The 18,282-nt window shown below is 54.3% G+C and overlaps 1 protein-coding gene across 1 annotated transcript in view; it reads right to left on the bottom strand.

The window, feature by feature from the left end:
- PADI1 (peptidyl arginine deiminase 1) overlaps window positions 1-18,282 on the bottom strand; it is a 43,560-nt gene that overhangs the window by 4,515 nt on the left and 20,763 nt on the right. Inside the window, exons 3-15 of the mRNA XM_017505574.1 lie at window positions 17,950-18,022; window positions 17,198-17,259; window positions 15,755-15,872; window positions 15,530-15,655; window positions 12,927-13,099; window positions 12,665-12,768; window positions 11,509-11,632; window positions 11,018-11,125; window positions 8,895-9,046; window positions 4,019-4,163; window positions 2,786-2,879; window positions 1,739-1,818; window positions 743-868 (exon numbers count right to left, since the gene is read on the bottom strand). Coding sequence (XP_017361063.1) covers window positions 743-868; window positions 1,739-1,818; window positions 2,786-2,879; window positions 4,019-4,163; window positions 8,895-9,046; window positions 11,018-11,125; window positions 11,509-11,632; window positions 12,665-12,768; window positions 12,927-13,099; window positions 15,530-15,655; window positions 15,755-15,872; window positions 17,198-17,259; window positions 17,950-18,022 — 1,485 coding nt within the window. The remainder of the gene's footprint in view (window positions 1-742; window positions 869-1,738; window positions 1,819-2,785; window positions 2,880-4,018; window positions 4,164-8,894; window positions 9,047-11,017; window positions 11,126-11,508; window positions 11,633-12,664; window positions 12,769-12,926; window positions 13,100-15,529; window positions 15,656-15,754; window positions 15,873-17,197; window positions 17,260-17,949; window positions 18,023-18,282) is intronic.

Below are 18,282 nucleotides of genomic sequence, written 5' to 3'. Positions count from 1 at the left end.
ACCTCCTGCAAACTGCATCCTGATCCCAACATGCACTTCCAACCCTCAGCTTGTCCCATGAGAGGGATCCAAGACAAAGACCGCAGTCTGAAGAAAGAAAGTCTGTCCTCGTCCTGGGGGACTACCCCTCCCAGCCACCAACACCCCAACATCCTTTCCCAAGAAGTTAATGGGCACTTGGGCCAGGCCTGCCCTGATAGCATCGCTCAGGCCCCTCCCAGGTGAGATCACATCTGCTCATCTCCTTGTCAGCTGCCCAGTTAATGAGAGTCAGAGAGGCCACCGCCCGCCCCACCTGCCCCCGCCTGCCTGACACAGGACCCCCACTGGGGAGCAGCAGGTGAGGGGCGTGGTGAGGAATGCAACAGCAGCTGAGACCCAGAGACAGAAGCCTGAAACATTTGGAAGCAAACCACGCTTTCTTTTTCCATTTGGGCGAGAAGAAAAAAAAACCACTTTGTGGCGGGACATCCTATGCCCTGCAGGATGTTTAGTGAAATCCCTGTCTTCCACCCACCAGATGCCAGGGACACCCACCTCATCGTGGCAATAAAAATCCCCTGGGGGCAAAATTGCCCTGGTTGAGAGCCACTGATGGAAATGTTCTCTATATGCACAAAAACAGACCCTGGAGAGGTCCCCAGGGCCCTCCAGCCTCTGCACCCACCTGCCCCAGGCCAGGGACAGCTTCTTCTCAGACCCCAGGAGACACCCCCAGCAGGACCCTGCCTAGGGCTCTCACCATATCTGGGAAGAAGGCTTCTGCATACGAGCCGTTCCGGAAGAAGAGCTGGGGAATGTCCACGATGTCACTCTCCGCGAGGCCCAGCTCCCGCTTCAGCACGTCACGGTTCCAGTCAATGCATCTCTGGGGAAGGAGGCAGCTGGGCAGCCCGGGACCAGGAAGAACAAAACACTGGCCAAGCACCTACTGTGTGCTGGGCCTACTGTGTAAAGCCCTCTGGGCCTTCTAGCTCCTTGAAGCCTCACAACAGCTTTCTGCAATAGAAGCCATTGCTATCCTGGCGAAACTGAGGCTCAGGCAACCTGCCCAAATGTGCATGGCTAGGAAGTGGCAGAGCCGGGGTTCAAACCCAGGCAGTTTCTGGTTGCAAACGTCCTTGTCAGTACAACACACTGATGCAGCCAGAGCCACAGCGTGGCTGATGCTCCTGTCCCTTCTCAGCAGCTTAGGAAAAAGTGTGGGCACCGCTGGGGAGGGGTAAGGGGCCTCCTCCCCTTTACAAAGCACAGGCTCTGTGCTAGCCCCTTCACCCTGCATGGGGCAGGCAATTTCTATCCTCAGGGCAAGCCCTGCTTTTCCTGACCTCTTGTTTGCACTGTTCTCACGGAGTCCCCCTGACTCTTCCCTACCCCACCTCTGGGCCCCGCAAGGTCCCATCTCCCCACCATGTCTCTCTCACTCCACCAGACTTCTCAGAAGAGAACTCAGATTTGCCTCCGCGGAAATAGGTCATTGTCCCAGATCAGGGCCAGGTCTCCCTCACTAGGCTGGGAGCTCCCTGAGGGCATGGCTCTGTCTCTTCCATTAGACTGTGGGTTTCTGAAGGCAGAGGCTCTATCCTACCCACAGGCCCCAGCAGCCCCCAGGACCATCAGAGCTCCAGAGTCGAATCCCCCACCTCCCCACCCCGCCACACACCCCAGCAGTTCCTGGGGCTGCTTCTCCCTGGAAGGGAAAGGACCTCTTTGAGCACCCGATGGTCCTGCCCCTCACCTGTGCATGAAGACTGTCTCTCTGGAGGCGTCTGTCCGCCAACATCTCATTAATGCTTCTTTTTGCCTTGTACTTTAACCCTGCAAGAAGAGAGAGACAGTACATAGCTCAGGGAGCACTGCCTGGAGGCCCTCTTGGGTCTGGGGCTACATAATCCAGGCCAGGATTTCTCTCCTACCTCACTGCCAGGGTCAGAAGCCAGGATAGAGAAAGCCAGAGACTGAGAACGCTGATGGGACCAGGCCCTGGCTGCAAGGAAACCTGGTGATGGATGAGAAACCCCTAAGGAAGTGACTCTAGACTAGGAGCCTAATAATTGTGGTACAGCTGCGATGATTGAACTTCCACCACACTCTGGGCATCCTACTTAATTTATTATTAATTTTTATAGCAATTATAGGAGGCATTAATTATCACCTCCAACGCAGATAAGGGGAAACTGAGGCACTGAGAGGTTCAGAACACACCCTTGATACCACAGCCAGCAAATGGCGAGACCAGGATTTTCACCCAGGTCTCTCCTTGTGGACGGCGACACCACATCCATTCCAATGCTCCGTTCCCCAGGTGAGAACACAGAGGCTGTGGTAAGGAGGGGAGGCGGGCCAACCGAGCCCTAGAGGGTCTTCAGCTCCTGCAGGGAGCTCTGCAGAGGGGCCCTGACCAAGCCTGGCTTCTCCACCTTCCTCTCTCGAGCCCCCAGCCCTGCTGCTCCCTGGCTGCACCGCCCTGGCCAAGCCAGTTCTCCTCTCTGAGCCTCAGTTTCCACTCCTGTGAACAGGGATAAGGAAGGGGGAGGAGAGATCAGACGGGAGAGAGAACAACAAGAGGCCTGGCATAGACTGGCACTCGGGCTTCCTGTGCCTTTCCTCTCCTGGAGCGTGGTCCAGGTACTTCCTACCCAGCAGATGACCTGGGGACCCAAGAAAGGGAGAGTGGGTGTCAGGCTCTGAGCTCAGCTGAGAGATCTGCAGGAGCAGGGGCTGGACCCAGGGCTGGTGATGGAAGGGCAGGGTCCCCCAGGGTGACCGGGTCATTGGCACTCACCATCAAACTGGGCCGCCTCCCCGTAGCCCTCTTCCATCTTCTCTTGGAAGAGTTTGAGGCAAGCTCTGGGGCTGGCCAGGAGCAGCCGGAAGCCCTGACACAGAGGGAGGGACAAGGGCTCAGCGGACAGGCTCCCCCTAGACACAGGACACCCCAGACTCAGGAGGGCCTGACAGTGCTTGGGAGTCCCCCCAACACTCAATCCGCACACCAGCCACAAAGCACTGTCCGCAGCTCTCCCGGGCCTCCGGGCTGGTTCCCACCTCCAGGACTTTGTCTGTGCCCTTCTCCCTCCCGGGAGGCCCTTCGCATTTTGCCCACTAGGGCATTCAGATTTCTTCCTTCAAGGCCCAATTCAGGGCCTGAGTGCGGTGGCTCACGCCTGTAATCCCAGCACTTTGGGAGGCTGAGGCGGGTGGATCACCTGAGGTCAGGAGTTTGAGACCAGCCTGGCCAACGTGACAAAACCCCGTCTCTACTAAAAATACAAAAAATTAGCCAGGCATGGTTGCAGGCACCTGTAATCCCAGCTACTCGGGATGCTGAGGCAGGAGAATCGCTTGAACCTGGCAGGCAGAGGTTGTAGTGAGCCGAGATAGCGCTATTGTACTCCAGCCTGGGTGACAGAGCAAGACTCTGTCTCAAAAAACCAAACAAAAAAACCCAATTCAAATGTCTCCTCCTTTGCTGTCAGAGCTGTCCCTAGCAGAGCCACATTGGGCTGTTACCTCTGGTCACTGGGAGGCCTCCCCTCCCAGGAGGCTGGCTCCCTGGCCATGCCTTCCCCAGCCACCTCTGCAAGGCTTACTGTAGAGGCCTGGAACCCGGATTCAAATCCTATCCTGACACCTGTAGGCTGGGTGAGCTTGGATGGGTTAATGGCCCTTCTGAGCCTCCATTTCCTCACCTGTAAAACGGGGCAATAATAATTGCACCCACTTGATGGGCATGTGGAGGATTAAATAAATTAAAACATGTGAGTATTTGGCACATAGTAGGTGCTCAGTAAATATTGCCAATTATTATCAATATCATTCCTGGCTCTTGGCTAAGGGATTTGGGTCCAGGAAGTGTGAGGATGAGCGTGTCAGGGTGCCCTGACCCCGAGGATGTCCTGACCCAGAGCTTACTCAGGACACAGCGTTGAGCTGGTTTCAAATGGCTTTGCCCTGACTCATCCCCTCAGGTCAGACCGGGGCACAGGTGGCTCAGGTGGGGAGGGAAGGGACACACCTTTTGGTCAGAAGTAGGCACAAAGGTCAGGAACTCGTCCACGTGGCCCACGGCGAGCCAGTCCGAGTAGAGCTCCACGGGTGCTTGCACCTGCTGGGCCTTCAGGAAGTTCCGCACCACCCTGGCCATCTGCCGGCCGCCGGACCTGGCCAGGAGGGAGAGTGCGGGCAGTCACCTTGTGCCTGGGAGGCATCAGACCTTGCCTCTGAGTCATCATCAGGTCTGCCACCAGGGGGCGGAATTGCTCAAAGAACACTTTAAATGTGGGGCGCAGAGGTTGGAGAAGCCAAGACAGCAGAGAATGGATTGTGCATGTGTTGAGCACCTACTGTGTGCTGGCCTTAGGGTCCTCGCACTAAGTGTCTTGTTTAATCCTCCTGATGACCCTGTCATATACTTACAAATACCAGCTCCTGGTTACATCTGAAGCGCGCTCTGCCAAGCTCTGGCCTCACTCCCCCTTGTTCCCCTCCTTGCTCACCTGGCTCCAGACCCACAGGCTTCCCTGCTGTTCTGCTATCTCCAGCCTGCTCCTGCCTCAGGGCCTTCGCACGGGCTGTTCCTTTTTTTTATTTTTTATTTTTTGAGACAGAGTCTTGCTCTGTCGCCAGGCTGGAGTGCACTGGTGCCATCTCGGCTCACTGTAACCTCCACCTGCTGGGTTGAAGCGATTCTCCTGCCTCAGCCTCCCAAGTAGCTGAGACTACAGGCGCACCTCCAGCATGCCTGGCCTGTTTTTTATATATTAGTAGAGACGGGGTTTCACCATGTTGGCCAGGATGGTCTTGATCTCCTGACCTCGTGATCCGCCCGCCTGGGCCTCCCAAAGTGCTGGGATTACAGGCGTGAGCCACTGCACCCAGCCTGGATGGGCTGTTTCTACTCCCTGGAATACTGGAATATTCTAAATAGCCACATTTTTAAATGCATCTTTTTTTCTTGCTTGCCTTTTTTTTTTTTTTTTTTTTTTTTTTTTTTTTTTTTTTTTTTTTTTTTTTTTTTTTTTTTTTTTTTTTTTTTTTTNTTTTTTTTTTGAGACAGGGTCTCACTCTGTAGCCCAGGCTGGAGAAGAGTGTTGCAGTCATGGTTCACTGCAGCCTCAACCTCCCATGCTCAAGCAATCCTCTCACCTCAGCCTCCCGAGTAGCAGGGACTAGATGTGTGTGTCACCACACACGGCTAATTTTTGTATTTTTTGTAGAGATGGGGTTTCGCCATGTCACCCAGGCTAGTCTTAAACCCCTGGATTCAAGCAGCCCACCCACCTCGGCCTCCATAGCCCTGGGCCTACAAGTGAGGACCACTGTGCCCGGCCTCACTGCCTCTTTTCCTTCAAGGCTTTGTTTGAACATCAGCCTTGCTAAAACAAATATTCATCGACATGTGCCACACACATGCTTTACCCAAGCCACCTCATTTATTTATTTATCTTTTTTGAGATAGAGTCTTGCTCTGTCTCCCAGGCTAGAGTGTGATGGCACAATCTTGGCTCACTGAAACCTCTGCCTCCCAAGTTCAAACCGTCCTCCTGCCTCAGCCTCCCGAGTATCTGGGATTACAGGCACCCGCCACCACACCCAGCTAATTTTTGTTTTTCAGTAGAGATGAGGTTTTGCCATGTTGGTCAGGGTGGTCTTGAACTCCTGACTTCAGGTGATCCACCCGCCTCAGCCTCCCAAAGTGCTGGGATTACAGGCCTGCACCACCGTGCCTTGCCCAAGTGACCTCATTTAATCCTTAGAGCAGCCCTGTGGGGTTAAGACTATTACTGTCCCCATTTTACAGATGAGGAAATTGAGGCCCAGAAAAGTAAAGTTATATGCGTTTGTTTGTGCATTCATAGTATATTCATACATATGATAGGATGTGCTTATTTGTTTTGTTCACTGATTGTTTCTCTCTGCTAGAATGTTTGGTTGCTAAGGTCAGAAGCCAAAGCAGGGTCACAGGACAGTAACCTGAGGTGCTAAATTTTAGTGTGGGGCCCAAGTAGAAGGAGACCTGGGTTCTGACCGTACTGGTAACTTGCCATGCGGTCCTCAGCACGTAGCTAACCCTTTTCAAACCTCAGTTCCCGTCCGTCCACCAAGGGCCTCATTCCTGGTTTTCAATCCAACAGCCAATGGAATGGGGGCACGTCCACACTGGAGACCCCTCATGTTCCCATCTGGAGTCCTTGTTCTGTGCCTGGGAGCTCCCAGAAAAGACCTCTGCACCCTTGAGAGAAGGTTCCTGGCTTGGCTCGCTGGCTAGTGAGGCCTGTGGGAGCAGACAGGTAAGGACGTACATGTGTTGCAGTGTGATGTAGACACTGGGGCAGGAGCCTGGGACACAGAAGGGAAGAAAGTCCTTGGAGAGCACAAAGGAGCCCCTTCCCCTTCCTGAGCCTGCGTTCTCTGAGCTCTTTGCCCCTGAGCCTGGGTCCCGGGGATCCTGGAGGACAGAACCGCCCCATGAGGCATTTCAACTCTTTCCCCAGCTGGACCTACAGAGCCCGCTCCTGCCTGAGGCTCTGCCAGTCCATCCCTGCCCTTCTACATGCCACTTATACCAAGTTCTTTCCGCTCTTCCTTTGAGCTGTACCTTCTCTGGCTTCCAGGCTTCTGCCTATGTGGTTCCCTCTGTCTGCAACACTGGTCCACTCCACGGTACTTTGTCTCCTTTATTTTTTTAGATGGAGTCTTGCTCTGTTGCCCAGGCTGGAGTGCAGTGGTGTGATCTCGGCCCAACGCAACCTCCGCCTCCTGGGTTCAAGCAATTCTCCTGCCTCAGCCTCCCTAGTAGCTGGGATCACAGGCATGCACCACCACGCCCAGCTAATTTTTGTATTTTTAGTAGAGACGAGGTTTCACTATGTTGGCCAGGCTGGTCTCAAACTCCTGGCCTCGGGTGATCCTCCCACCTCGGCCTCCCAAAGTGCTGGCATGATAGGCATGAGCCACCGCGCCCCGCCTACTTTGCTTCTTTCATTACTGGCCTGAAGTCTGTTTCCCCTTTATGATTATGCGTCAATATCATTGCTGCCCCTAGGAAGCCTTCTGAGACACCGCACATGGGATTACATGTGATCCCCTCTCTGATCCATTGCTTGCCTTTCTCCCTCATTAGACTATAAATCTCCAGGGCTAGCTTCTCAGCCATTTCTGTATCCTCAGCATTGGATCTTGGGCTTGGCATATCGGAAGTCTCCATAAATATTTGTCGAATTGGTAAATGAATGTATGAAAGAAAGCACGTAACTTAACTTTTTTAAGCTCAGCTTCCTTATCTGTAAAATGGGATAATGATGGTCTCAGCCTCACACGGTTGTTGTAGAAATTAAATGAGGTAGCCTGGGGAAAGCACTATGGGTGTGACACACAGTAGGTAGTAGGTGATCAGTTAGTTCCAACCTGCTTTGAAACAGCCCCGTTACTGGGGCCGACTGAAGAATACCTAAACATTCAAGAGGTGGTTGACACAAATTCTTTATCCCCTGTAATGCTGATTCTGTAGCTGGGACTGGGATTTTTATCAGGCCCATTTTAAAGATAAGGAAATGGAGTCACAGAGCATAAAATAATTTGCTCGTTTAAAATGCGTCTATTTTGTTCACTGATGTATCCCCAGTACCTTTAACTGTGCTCGGCACACAACATTTTTTTAAATGAATTAATTGAGCACCTATTATGTGCCAGGCACTGTGGTAAACACTGGTTTAGGGGTCACAGCCTAAATTATATGGCTGGCAAGTGGCAGGGCCAGGACTCGAACCCAAGTCCATCTGATTCCAAAGCCTGATTCCTCACGGGTCCCTCCCTGAGTTAGAAACTGTCCTGAGGCCTCAAGGCACTTCTGCCCGCAAGGGCGTGGGCAGAACAGCCCACACAATAGTGTCTGGGCATGAGTCACCAGCAGGGTAAGCATATACCTCTCATCCTGGCCAGCCTCAGCCCCAGGCATCCAGCCTGGGCACCCAGTTACACGCCTGGGTAGGTGCCAGGAAGCCTCACCTCACCTGATCCAGAGCCCCAAGGCTGCCAGGTTCACCACGTGAGGCTGTGACCTTCTCAACACTGCCCGGCTCCTCTGGGCTGGAGACCAGATGGTCAGCCAGGGCTTGGGGGGCAAATGGGGACACCCTTGCCATGCAAAAACCCCCACAAATAGGAAGGTGATCTCCAGGGCTTGCAGTGGGCATCATCTCCAGGGAGGAAGCAGGGGCACCCACCAGGACCCTACACTTTACCCCCTATTCTTTGGTTACCTGCAGGGAGGGTGTGGATCCATTCAGCAGGTCTTGGCAGACACTGTCACCTGTTCGAGGGCTAAAACCTAAATACTTTATTTCCTGCCTCATCACCTCTGTCCAGGGTGAGATCCATCAACTCGCCTCCGTCATCAGGGTATCCTGGCCAATCACTTACTCACCTGCAGCCACCTGCCCTGGGCACTTCGTGACGTCAGGGCCCTTTTAAGCCATGCTAAGGACAGATGCTATTCTGACTTCCTAATGGGAGAAGTCAGTGAGTCTATTCCTCTGTCTCTGTGCAGGACGGTATCTCACGTCCCCAGCTTCTCCAGTTTTTCATGAGCAGTCAGAGACCTGGCCTTTTGTGGAAGGTCCCCGGATGTATCTATTTAATGTTGGAGACTCATTAAGCTCATAAAATGAAGGAGGCCAAAAGACGGCAGGCCGCAGGTGTCTGAGTTTCCTCCTAAGATTCTGTGATCTTTTATATCTGAGACCCTAGGTCACTGGGTCTTTGATTCTAGGATTCCACGCAGGAAGTTAAGGCCACTTCTCAGACTGGGGAATTGTGTTTGTGATGGGGGCACAGGAGGGTGGATGCTGCTGTTGGCCCCTCATGCCCCCCCTCCCTCCCTGCTCCCTCACTTGGGGAAGCTGCTCCCAATGAGGATCCGGCCCAGCGGGTACTCCATGCCGCCCACCGTGACAGGCGGGCTGACGTCCAGGTTGCCAAAGGAGTCAAGGCTGGAGGGATCAGCGAATGGGATCTCCCGGGTCACGTATCCAAAGTCAGGACCCTATGAAAGGAGCAGCGAGACCCCCACCCCAAGAAGGAGAGGTCAGTGAGGCCAGGACAAGACGGTTCTTGGAGCAGGGGGAAGATGCTGAGGGACTCCTAGTCCCTGGCTCTTGGAGCCTGAAAAATGACCTCTATCCACTGTATACAAATCCCCCCTGGGCTCCCAGAACCATGCAATTAAAGTCAAATCAATAACCAAAAGATAACTAGAAATTCCCGCAAGTGTTTGGGAATTAAGCAATACACACCTAAAGAATCCAGGGATCAAAGAAGAAATCAAAGTGGAAATTAGACAAGGTTTTAAAGTGAAAGTTCATGAAAATCTACTGTCTTTTGACAGTACAGTAAACGTCATGGGAGGATGGTGAGGCACACGGCTAGGGAGTTCCAGAGCTCTAGACACGTGTCTAAACCGAGCATGGTTGCACACACCTGTGGTCCCAGCTCCTCAGGAGGCTGAAGAGGGACGATGGCTAAGCCCAGAGGGTTGAGGCTGCAGTGAGCTAGGATCGTACGACTGCACTCCAGCCTGGGTGACGGAGCAAGACCCTCTCTCACAAAATAAAATGAAAAAACACGTGTATTTTTTGGGGAAGAGAAAAAGCTGAAAAATCTTAGTTTCCAATTCAAGCTAGAAAAAGAACAGCAAACTAAACACAAAGAAAGTAGAAAATGACAATGATTAAGATGAGAGCAGGGCCGGGGCGGTGGCTCACCCCCGCCATCCCAGCACTTTGGGAGGCCGAGGCAGGCGGATCACGAGGTCAAGAGATCAAGACCATCCTGGACAACATGGTGGAACCCCGTTTCTACTAAAAATACAAAAATTAGCTGGGTATGGTGACACACACCTGTAGTCCTAGCTACTTGGGAGGCTTAGGCAGGAGAATCGCTTGAACCCAGGAGGCGGAGGTTGCAGTGAGCCAAATTCATGCCACTGCACTCCAGCCTGGGCAACAAAGCAAGACTCTGTCTCAAAAAAAAATGAAAGATGAAATCAGTAAAAAATCCCCTGGCTCCCGTAGGCCAAGCCTGGGGCAGATCAGGTGGGTTCCTCTCCAGCACGCTGGCCTTGATGGGTGCACTCACCTGCGGGGTTCACTGTCACCTGATCCCTCCAGGCTGGGATGAATGTCCCTGCTGTGTGTGCCCACAGACTGCATCCCATCATGGCTCCCGCCTGGACCGGCACTGTCCCAGCAGTGGGGCAGTGGGAGCCGGGAAACAGACAGAGACCGTAGGCTCACCTCGAGGGGTAGTGCAGCCTCAAGGCTGAGTGCAGGACTCTGGGGACAGCCCCTTTAGCTTTGCATCTTGGTGCCACCATTAACTTGCTGCATGGCCTTGGGCAAGTTGCTTAACCTCCCTGAACCTTGATTTCTTCATCCATAAAGGGGGAATAATGAAAGCACTTATCCATAGGCGTGCCCCATGGAATAAATCAGGTAAGCCATGGAAAACTAAGAGACAGCTCCTGGAACGCAATACATAATGGTGGGTGCTGTTGTTGCCATCTTGCGCACAGGAGGCAGCATAGTGCCTGGCACATAGTAGGTGTTCAGAAAACATTTGACACCTAAAGAGAGGCCCTAGCTCTTAAGAACAGGACCCAGGCAGGCTCACTAAGGGTGCATTCCCTCCAAAAGGCAGTTTGGTCTCCCCTAGAGCTGACCACAATGCTAATTTCCCCAACACAGGAACAATCAGGCTGCTGCCTATTTGCATGTTTTGCATAACATTTCCATCTCTTGCCCAACCTTGCCTATTTGCATGTGATTTGCATATCATTTCTATCTCTTGTCCGACCTCCCCACTGGTTCCCCAGTTTGCTGATATCCCACCTTCTGTATCCGTCTGCCCCCTCTTGCTGTTCTCTGGGCCCTATAGGACCAGGCCCAGAGGAGACCTCACTATTGCTCCTCCAGGAGGACCCGCCCAGGGTTTCCGCACTCTGCCTGTCGCTACATACCAGGATCCTCTTATAAGGGAAATCCCTCAGGCCTCTGTTCCGGGGGGAGTCAAAGACCACGGGGAAGGATTTGTGAGGGGCCTCGATGTAGCCAAACTCCATCTCGTCCTGGGAGGGGAGAGATGAGAAAGTCACGAAAAAGACCTTTTTCGGGTTTACAGAGCAGGGTGGTCCCCACCAGGCCTGGGGCAGGGCAGGGCAGCAGGTCCTCCCTAAGACCTGGCGGCGGGGCAGAGGGAGAAGTGAGGCTTCTTAGGACCCCAGCCAGGAGAGAACTCTCGTCTGGGACCAGAGCATGTGGAGGGAAGCAGTGGGGCTGGGGCTGACGCAGGAGCAGAAGAGCCCTCACCCCAGAGGCCTGGCCCAGGCTGCCCTGGCTTCTCCAGCCACACTGAGGTCCAGCAGGAGCCCGTGCGGCTTCCCTTTCCCCAGCCAGGCTGCAGGCCTCCTGGGCTGCCCAACCCTCTTCTGGAGTCGGCTTCTGCTCCCACCTGGATCCAGCGGTCATTTCGATTTTCAACCCGAGGGCAGATGACCAGCTTGCAGCTGGCTTTCAGTGCCAGGTAAGACATGTCCTCCAGGAATTTCTCATTGGAGCCGTGGTCGTCCACCACACTGTAAAAGACAGCGAGAGGGGAGCATGCTAAAGACCTCCAACTGTGGCTGAGGCGTGGGTGGCATTCTTCAGTCTGTGCTGGGCCTGTGCAGCCTCTGGGGAACAGGGGTTCCAGTCCATGACCTTGAGAGGCTCATAGGCCCATGGGGAAGATGGATGAAGTCTGCAGATCATATCAGGTGGCAGGTGCAAGGTGAGGCGTAAGAGCAGGCTGGGGAGCCCAGAGGCAGGGCACCTAACCCGGCATAGGGAGTCAGCAGAGCAGCCCCGGAGGTGACCTGGGGCTGAATCTTATGGGTTAAGGTAGCAGTGAGGGGCAAGTAGCCCTGTGTACTCCTGTTCCACCCAATTGGCCTAAGCCAAGGGGTCAGGGGAGGGTTAGCAGGCAGGAGAAGAGCTTCTTGTTAATACCTGTACACACCTAGACCCAGGGAAGCAGAGCAAACCTGTCTGACCACACCCTTCCCAGCCTTTTAACTTCTGTCCAGCTCAACTGTGGCTTTTTCCAGTGGTCTGACCTCTGGCAAAGAGGCCTGGCAGGGCTTTGCCCATCAAGGCTGATCCTCCCCTCAAGGGCATGATGCGAATTCTGAGAGATGGCAGAAGGACCAGCGAGCTGGGTGAGACGGGGCTTGCCGTGGGCCCCGGAGATGGGTTCCCATGTCCTCAGCAGGCAGGGGATTGTACCCGTGTCACAGCGAGGGTAAGTCTCCTATGGCCACCAGCAGCCTGTGCAGGGCCTGGCCCTGCTGCCCAGACTAAATCGGAGATGCTCCAGGGCTGCAGGAAGAGGGCAGGACAGGGGCAGGGCGGCCGGAGGTTGAGCTAATGACCTGGGCGGGGTCTTTGCTGCACAGGGCAGGGTGGGGCAGGGTGGGCCCAGCCCACCTGCTGCTGTCCCGCCACTGGCTCTGCCCAAATGGGTGCCCACCGTGAATCCACTGGTCTGAGTGAGGGGCGCAGCCCTGACACAGCTTCTGCCCCTACCTCTGCACTCCAGACTCAGGGAGGGCTGGGGAAGGGAGCCTCACCTGCACACATACAGTTCCTCGGGAGGCTGAGTATTCGGCGTCATGATCCAGGGGGCCACGCGGAAGACCACAGTGTCTGTGAAGAGGATCACCTCGAGCAGGGCCTAAGGGGAGAATGAGGACTTGGTGGGCCCTGCAGGGATCCTTAGCTTGCCCAAGCCCCATCAAGCCCCCCAGCCCCCAGCCTGCCCAGCCCTGGAGCCTCCACACTGGGCCTCCAAGCCCCTCAGCCCCCACGCCCACCATCCAGTGCTGTACACACCCTCGCGTCCACCAGGCAGACACTGAGGGAAACCAGCCCCAGGAAGTCGTCATCGGGGAAGGTCAGCCCCTCCACGTAGAACCTGACCTCCTGCTCCCCCGGCTGCCGCTCAACTTGGTAGGACCGACACTGGGGCCCCAGCACCTGCTTGTAGTCGGAGAGAGAATTCCCACCTAGAAAGAACGAGAGTCAGGGGCTAGCGCGGAGACAGGGACGAGGGGCTGCAAGCCCAGGAATCCAGCACCTTTTGTGGTTAGAGCCGCTTGGGTTCCTCTCCAGCTCTGCCACGTGCAAGCTGCGTGGCCTTGGCTCAGTGACTCAGCCTCTCTGAGCCTCGGTTTCTCATCTGTAAAATGGCTAACATTACATTTCTCATGAAACCAATATAAACCTTAAACAAAATAACGAGATGGAAGCACCTGGCATAAAATGTGAAAACTACCCATGGATAAATAGATATGCAAAATGTGAAATATTGATAAGACGGGATACTTTTAATTCATAAACAGTAATGACCAGCCAGGTATGGTGGCTCATGTCTGTAATCCCAGCACTTTGGGAGGCTAAGGCGGGAGGATTGCTTGAGACCAGCCTGGGCATCATAGCGAGACCCCATCTTTACAGAAAATTTCAAAAAATAGCCAGGCATGGTGACACATGTCTGTAGTCCCAGCTACTCGGGAGGCTGAGGTGGGAGTATCGCTTGAGCCCAGGAGTTCAAGGCTGCAGAGAGCTGTGATCGCATCACTGCACGCCAGCCTGGGCAACAGAGTGAGACCCTGTCTCTAAAACATAAGAAAAGTAATGAAGCATTGATTCATGTCACCATGGATGAACATTGAAGACATTCTGCTCACTACAATAAAACCATATAATACAGCTCCACGTATATGAAATGTCCAGATAGGGAATTCCGTAGATGCAGAAAGCAGAGCAGTGGCTGCACACAGCGGGAGAGGCGGTCCATTCCCTTGACGAGACTTTGCTCACATCCTGGTGTCACACTAAGTGCTTTCAAGCTGAGTCCTCTGCCCAAACGCCCACCGCTGGTGCGTGGGAGGGAACATTCTGGCTCCTGCCAGGCTCATTTAGCTGGGACAACAAGTTCTCGGTCAGTTTCAACAGAGCAGGGTGAAGGGGAAACAGGAAGGGGAAGGAGACGCCTGTTGCCGTTTGTAAAAACAAGGAAGTGCACTCGGGGTTAAGGAGTGGTAGGTTTTTTATTATTTGATTTCACTTTTTTATTTGAGACGGGGTCTCACTCTGCCTCCCAGGCTGGAGTGCGGTGGCGTGAACACGGCTCCCTACAGCCTTGACTTCCCCAGCTCAAGCGATCCTCCCACTTCAGCCTCCAGAGTAGCTGGGACTACAGGTTAATTTTTTTATAGGTTCTGTAGAGACAAGGTTTTGCCATGTTGCCCAAGCTGGTCTCAAGCTCTTGGGCTCAAATGATCCTCACGCCTTGGCCTCCCAAAGTGCTGGAATTACAGGCATAAGTCACTGTCCCCAGCCTTTATTTATTTATTTATTTTTTTTGAGATGAGGTGTCACTCTGTTGCCCAGGCTGGAGTGCAGTGGAGTGATCTCAGCTCACTGCCACCTCTGTCTGCCTCCTGGGTTCAAGTGATTCACCTGCCTCAGCCTCCCAAGTAGCTGGGACTACAGGCATGAGTTACCACACCCAGCTAATTTTTGTATTTTTATTTTATTATTTATTTATTTTTTGAGACAGAGTCTTGCTCGGTCGCCCAGGCTGGAGTTCAGTGGCCTCGGCTCACTGCAACCTCTGCCTCCTGGGTTCAAGCGATTCTCCTGCCTCAGTATCCTGAGTAGCTGGGATTATAGGCTCTCGCCACCATGCCCAGCTGATTTTTGTATTTTTAGTAGAGATGGGGTTTCACCATGAGGGTCAGGCTAGTCTCGAACCCCTGACTTTGTTGTCCACCGGCCTTGGCCTCCCAAAGTGCTAGGATTACAGGTGTGAGCCACCCCACCTCGCCTAATTTTTGTATTTTTAATAGAGACAAGGTTTCACTATGTTGGCCAGTCTGGTCTTGAACTCCTGACCTCAAGTGATCCGCCTGCCTCTGCCTCCCAAAATGCTGGGATTACAGATGTGAGCCATTGTGCCCAGCCTTGGCCATATTTTTTAAAGCCGCAGACTGATTAATAAAAACTGGTGGAAAAGTTGGGTTCTGGAGGCAGGGGCAGGGCCTGGGCCTCAGCCTCGCTGGTCCTCACCCCCTCCCTTCCCGGACAGTGCTTGGCAGGCAGCTCAGTCCACACTGATTGGCCCGAGGAGGGAACAGGGGTGGGGCAATGGTAAAAGGAGGAGCTTTGGTGCAGCCAAGACACCTGGGTTGGAATGCCTGCTCCCCCCAGATGGTTGTACAACCGTGGATTCCTGCGTCGGAGCCTCTGTTTTCCTCCCCGGAAAATGAAACCCATTGTTGAATCTCCTCCTTGGGGACTGTATTTTGTACCGATGGAGGGGTTGTGCGTGAGCTTCATGACGGTTAGAAAAAGGTGATGGAGAAAAAGAGAGAGAGATGGGGGGAGGAGAGGAGAGACAGGGATGGAGCCGGGAGTCCAAGGCCACTCACCCCGAGCACAGAAGACCCTCAGTCTTTTGGAATCAGAAAAGGACACATTCAAGACAAGCTTGTGGCTGTCGAAGAGCTTGTCGGGGCCATCGCAGCTCAGCACCAGTGGGGACATGTCCTGCAGGTCTGGAGAGAATGGCTCCCTTGAGATAGCACTTTCTTCACCCCAACAGGATCGCCCCATTCCCCATCCTCACTGCCCAGACAACACCTTGGGTCACTCACCAGCCAGCGACCTCAGCTGGCTATGGGTGAGGTCAGGCTCCGTGGACCTGTGATCGTCCCGGTCACAGTTCACCAGCAAGATAGCCCCGTAGCCCCCAGGGCCCCAGCGCCAGGTTTTCTGTAGCAAAACAAGATGCCTTGGGATCAGTGGGACCAGGAGGCTCCAGGAAGGGGTTCTAGACGTGGCCAGGGCGGGCTGCTTTGTTAGATTGTAGACTTCCATACTCTGGGTTTGCTTCAAGATTTTAAAAAGGATTATTTGGGGAATGGAGTTCCAGGGAAGGCTCTAGACCCGCCTCATCCTTGTGCAGTGAACAACCTGCACAACCATGTATAATGGCTCTACCCAGACACCACACTGGAGAAGCAGAGGTTTTGTTACCACACCCAGAAATGGCCTTCAAATACTAGCTGAGCTTTAGCTCTGCCAAAGTCACGGTGGGCACACCATGACCTTGTTGAGGGGCAGGATCTGGAGAATCTTTGGGAGACCCTCCCCATCCCAGCCCTCCCCTGGGACGTATCCCATAGCCATCTCGGGCATCTCCCTGCAGTCGCACAGGCTCTGCAAGCTGAGGTCTGAGCCAGGGCAGGAAAGATGTCTGGAGCCCTCCCTCCTCTGTGGTTGCCGCTCTCCCCAGCATGCCTCCCCACTAGACCCATGAGGCGGAGCTCACTTTCCCCATTTCACAGAAGAGGGTGGGGAGGTTCTGGGAGGTGAGCCCCAAGTGACATAGCTGGCCTTCAAATCCAGGTCCTTAGGATTGCATAGGGCCACTGTTAGCCTTTATGGCACTCTGTAACAGGGCCCCAGACATGATTTGTATCATAGTTGCCACTGTGCCCAAGCATGCTTGTGCAGTGAACAACCTGCACGGCCATCCATGGCAGCCCTGCCCACCTTATCCTCAAAGCCTTGTGATCCAGGCTGCCTCTCTGGAGTCTTCCCTTCAAATTGTACCTTCTGCCCCTCCCAGGACAGCTTCCAGGTACTTCCTGTGAGGTGATGCCCTGAGCCCACCCTGTCCTCTTCTTTACTCTCCAGGGGCTGACCACCATAGCCTCCTCTACCCGAAAACTTGTCTTCTCCTTGCCTTCAGTCACTCAACAGCCTTTTAGGAAGTACTCCTGAGTGTTTAGGGCTCCAAACATAGCCCTCAAAATTTAAAAAGGCGGCAAGCAAAAGAACCAATCTCAAGGTGGCACAAGAGAGACCCAGAGAGGGTAAGCTGTTTTCCAGCAATCACACAGCATGTCGGTTACAGGGTGTAGGTTAATGTCCACTCATGCCCATTCGGCTGTCCTCAGATGGGTTCTCTACACAGTTGGATAGTACAGTCCCTGGGGATCCATCACTCTTCTGGAGGAAGGCCACGATCCACCCGGGACCACCCCAAGTTTGCCTTTCAACCCTGCAGTCCTGGGTTCCCGGGAGGGTCTCACCTTGTCCCCTTGGATTCTCTCCACCTTGCCTGTGCGGCCCGTGTCGGTATCAAGGGAAATATCTGCAAAGGGATAGAGAGGGGCTGCCGGGGGCTCATCCAGCCCCATCCTCACACCCCTAAAGTCTAGGCTGGGTAAACTCCAACCCCTCCAAAGCCCGTGAGGACCAGGATGCCCTGCCCTGCCCAGGGCTCCAGACCTAACACTTGGGAGGCTCTTGAGGCTGGCCCTGTGGTTCTGGGAGGTGGAGGGACCCAAGCCTTCGGCTCTCGAGTCACTTCCTTGCCTGCTTATGTCCACCTGCTAGCTCTAGGTGGCCTTGGGGTTCTAGATCATATGCTGGTGACCCCAAACTCTGGCAACTGGGGACATGGCCCGAAGTTCTGGGGGCTGCCCTTCCATCGCCCTGGCCCTGGCTGAAGGGGGTGCGTGGCTCTCCACAGTTCCGTGCTGGGTCTTGGAGGTCTAATGAGGGTCTGCATGGGACTCCGGATAAAAGAGGCCTAGTGTGGGTCTAGCTGTTGTTCACTGGGAGTGAAGTTTCTAGATCCTTGTGGTCCTAAGGACGGCCGGGTCTCAAGCCCTGTGGATCCAGAGTGGACAGAAGGTCCCTGAGGAATCCAAGTCCCTCCGCGGTGGAGGAAGCTGGCCATGAAGAATCTTCCTCTCCAAGGAACCCACTAAGGCCCTCAAAGAGCCAACCCGGGAGGCGGGGCGAGGGGATATGTGGGCCCCCAGGAGGTGCTACTTACCGACGCCAGTGAGGTAAAGCACACTGTGGCCCAGGGCTCTGCCCTCCTGCTCCCCAAAGTAGGAGACCTTCACCTGCGGAACACAGCCCTCAGCCCGCATGGCCACCACCTTCAGAGATGGCGGCGGCAGAGGCGGTGGGGGACACATCCTGACAGCCCTGCTTAGAGGCGCGGGAGGCATGGAGACCCCCAGTCTCTGCAGTCCCAAGACTCAAAGGTGCCCGGCTGGGATATTCAGAGCTGCCTTCTCCAGCAAGAGGCTGCGGAGGACACCCTGGCTCCTGGAGCAGGTGTTAGGAGCAAGGACAGTGGGGGCAGGGTGGAGGGATGGGA

Source organism: Cebus imitator, unplaced genomic scaffold (assembly GCF_001604975.1).
Source record: "Cebus imitator isolate Cc_AM_T3 unplaced genomic scaffold, Cebus_imitator-1.0 Scaffold15, whole genome shotgun sequence".
In the NCBI taxonomy this organism is placed as follows: domain Eukaryota; kingdom Metazoa; phylum Chordata; class Mammalia; order Primates; family Cebidae; genus Cebus; species Cebus imitator.
The sequence above is the reverse complement of the archived record's forward strand: the minus strand, read 5'-3'. Positions and strand labels throughout refer to the sequence as shown.